This window comes from Musa acuminata, chromosome BXJ3-5, assembly GCF_036884655.1.
Source record: "Musa acuminata AAA Group cultivar baxijiao chromosome BXJ3-5, Cavendish_Baxijiao_AAA, whole genome shotgun sequence".
In the NCBI taxonomy this organism is placed as follows: domain Eukaryota; kingdom Viridiplantae; phylum Streptophyta; class Magnoliopsida; order Zingiberales; family Musaceae; genus Musa; species Musa acuminata.
In genome coordinates, this window is record NC_088353.1 from 40368527 (window position 1) to 40370867 (window position 2341).

General features: G+C 53.1%; 1 protein-coding gene across 1 annotated transcript; it reads left to right on the forward strand.

Annotated features, from left to right (window-relative positions):
• Positions 1-227: 227 nt before the first annotated feature.
• LOC103985504 (aspartyl protease family protein At5g10770) lies at positions 228-1956 on the forward strand. Its single transcript, XM_009403226.3, has 2 exons — positions 228-473; positions 553-1956. The coding sequence occupies exons 1-2, from the start codon at positions 374-376 to the stop codon at positions 1812-1814; spliced, it is 1362 nt and encodes a 453-aa protein (XP_009401501.2). The 5' UTR covers positions 228-373; the 3' UTR covers positions 1815-1956.
• Positions 1957-2341: the final 385 nt, after the last annotated feature.

Consider the following 2341-nt stretch of genomic DNA (forward strand, 5'->3'; position numbering starts at 1 on the left):
TGTGGTAGTATTTAGATGGATGCATTTAATTGTTTGATAAGTTTGAGTGTCGAAGTAGGTGAATTCATTGATCACTCTTCCTTCCGTGTGTAATTTTCTGGTGAAGAAGCCAAGTGTCTTGTGGGCTCTCAAAAGATTCTTCCTTTTCCTTCTTCGTGGGTCTCTCTCTCTCTCTCTCTCTCTCTCGTTTCCTTTCTACCTCCATCCTTCATACTCTGTGAGAAGTTCCACCCACCACCTCTTCAAGAAATGAAAGCTACTCCTCAGGCTCCCACCATGGAAGGAGTACCTCATGCTACCTTGGAATTCCTATTTAGAGAGAGCCCACAATGTCTGAGCTCAGAGTGCCTCCCAGAGACCAGCTCTAGTGGAGATGGGTTGGCTTCTCTCTCTATCTTTCTTTCTTATTCTCACAGCAGCATCTTCCCTGGAAGAAGATGTTCCTCACAGCTCGTGCTCTTCCAAGTTCATGGGTACTCTCTTCTTTCTATGCTCCACTGTCTTAAAAGGTTTGTGCAAACATTGTCTAAATGGTGATTTGCTTCTTCGCAGATGAACTCCACCGCCTCAACGACAGCTCCGGCCTCCACCTCACTCTCCACCACCCCCGGAGTCGCTGCTCCCCGGCGCCCTTCCCCAACCTCACCTTCTCCACCATCCTCTCCCACGATGAGGCGCGCGTCCGGTCCCTCACCGCCCGGCTAACCAAAACCGTGTCGCTCCCCGTCGCCCCCCTCCTCCGGCCGGCCGCCGTCTCCATCCCCCTCTCCCCCGGCGCGTCTACTGGAGTCGGCAACTACGTCACCCAAATCGGCCTCGGCACGCCCGCCAAGTCCTACGTCATGGTCGTGGATACCGGCTCCTCCCTCTCCTGGCTCCAGTGCTCCCCGTGCAGGATCTACTGCCACGACCAGGTTGGCTCCGTCTTCGACCCCGCCGCCTCCGCCTCCTACCGCCCCGTGTCGTGCTCGGAGTCGGAGTGCGACAGCCTCGAGTCCGCCACCCTCAACCCTTCTGCATGTTCCCTGGACGATGTCTGCATATACCAGGCCAGTTACGGTGACCGCTCCTTCTCCGTCGGCTACCTGAGCAAGGACGTGCTGTCCTTGGGTTCAGGTCAAAGGCTGGCCGGCTTCGTGTACGGCTGCGGCCAGGACAACGAGGGCCTCTTCGGCCGGTCGGCCGGCCTCATCGGCCTGGCGCGTAACAGGCTTTCCCTGCTGTCTCAACTGGCGCCAAGCTTAGGCTATTCCTTCTCTTACTGCCTCTCCACTGCCGCATCCACCGGATACCTCTCGATCGGCTCCTACAACGCGAGGCAGTTCTCGTACACTCCGATGCAGTCGAGCTCGCTGGACAACTCCCTGTACTTTGTGAGACTCACCAGTATCACCGTTGGCGGGCGAGGCCTGCCGGTGTCGTCGTCCGCCTACACCGGCACGCCGACAATCATCGACTCGGGGACGGTCATCACGAGGCTCCCGTCGAACGTATACGCCGCGTTGAGCAGCGCGATTGCGGCGGCGTTGAAGGAGTACCCGCGGCAGCCGGCGTACTCGATACTCGACACGTGCTTTAGGGGAAGCCTGAGCAGGCTGGCGGTGCCGGCGGTAGAGATGGTGTTCCAGGGCGGCGCGACGTTGCGGCTCGCGCCGAGGAATGTAATGATCGACGTGGACGGCTCCACAACTTGCCTGGCGTTCGCCCCGGCTAGGAGGGTGGCCATCATCGGCAACAAGCAGCAGGAGACGTTCAGTGTAGTTTACGATGTGGGCAGGTCCAGGATCGGGTTCGCCGCCGGCGGTTGTGGCTAAGATTGTGGTGGGTTGTCGTGCATGGCTGCATTGGCTTCAATGCAGGTGATGAGACGGTCATAGGCAGTAAGAAAGGTAGTACGTGGTGTTATAATGATACTGATTCTTCAGTTAATTCAAAACATGCTATCTTACTTTTTCATCTACCAATTGATCGATAATCATGTAGATATAAATATAAAATAATAATACTTTTTATATTTTTTATATGTTTTAATTTTCAATCAATTTATGATTTAACTAAAAAATCTCACCCTCAAATCTAAATGAATAAAATCATCATCCCTCACATAATAAGTTTTTCATGATATAAGAGCTCCTTAGCTTTTAAGCAAAGTTTTCTCCTCCTTAGTTTTATTGTAAAAAAAATTTTATTCTGTTGAGAGAAATCCTCTATTCGGTGCTTTCTCTACTCTGCTCCAAGACCTGCATGACTAAAGACAAAGGCTGCATCACTCCTTGCGCTATTCCAGGCCGCTCCATAGTGGCTGCATCCCTTCGATCAGATTTGTTCTACCTCATCAAAT

Coding starts and splice junctions, on each gene's coding strand:
- LOC103985504 (XM_009403226.3), top strand. CDS start 374: ATGGGTTGGCTTCTCTCTCTATCTTTCTTTCTTATTCTCACAGCAGCA. Junction 474..552: donor GTGCTCTTCCAAGTTCATGG/GTACTCTCTTCT, acceptor GCTTCTTCGCAG/ATGAACTCCACCGCCTCAAC.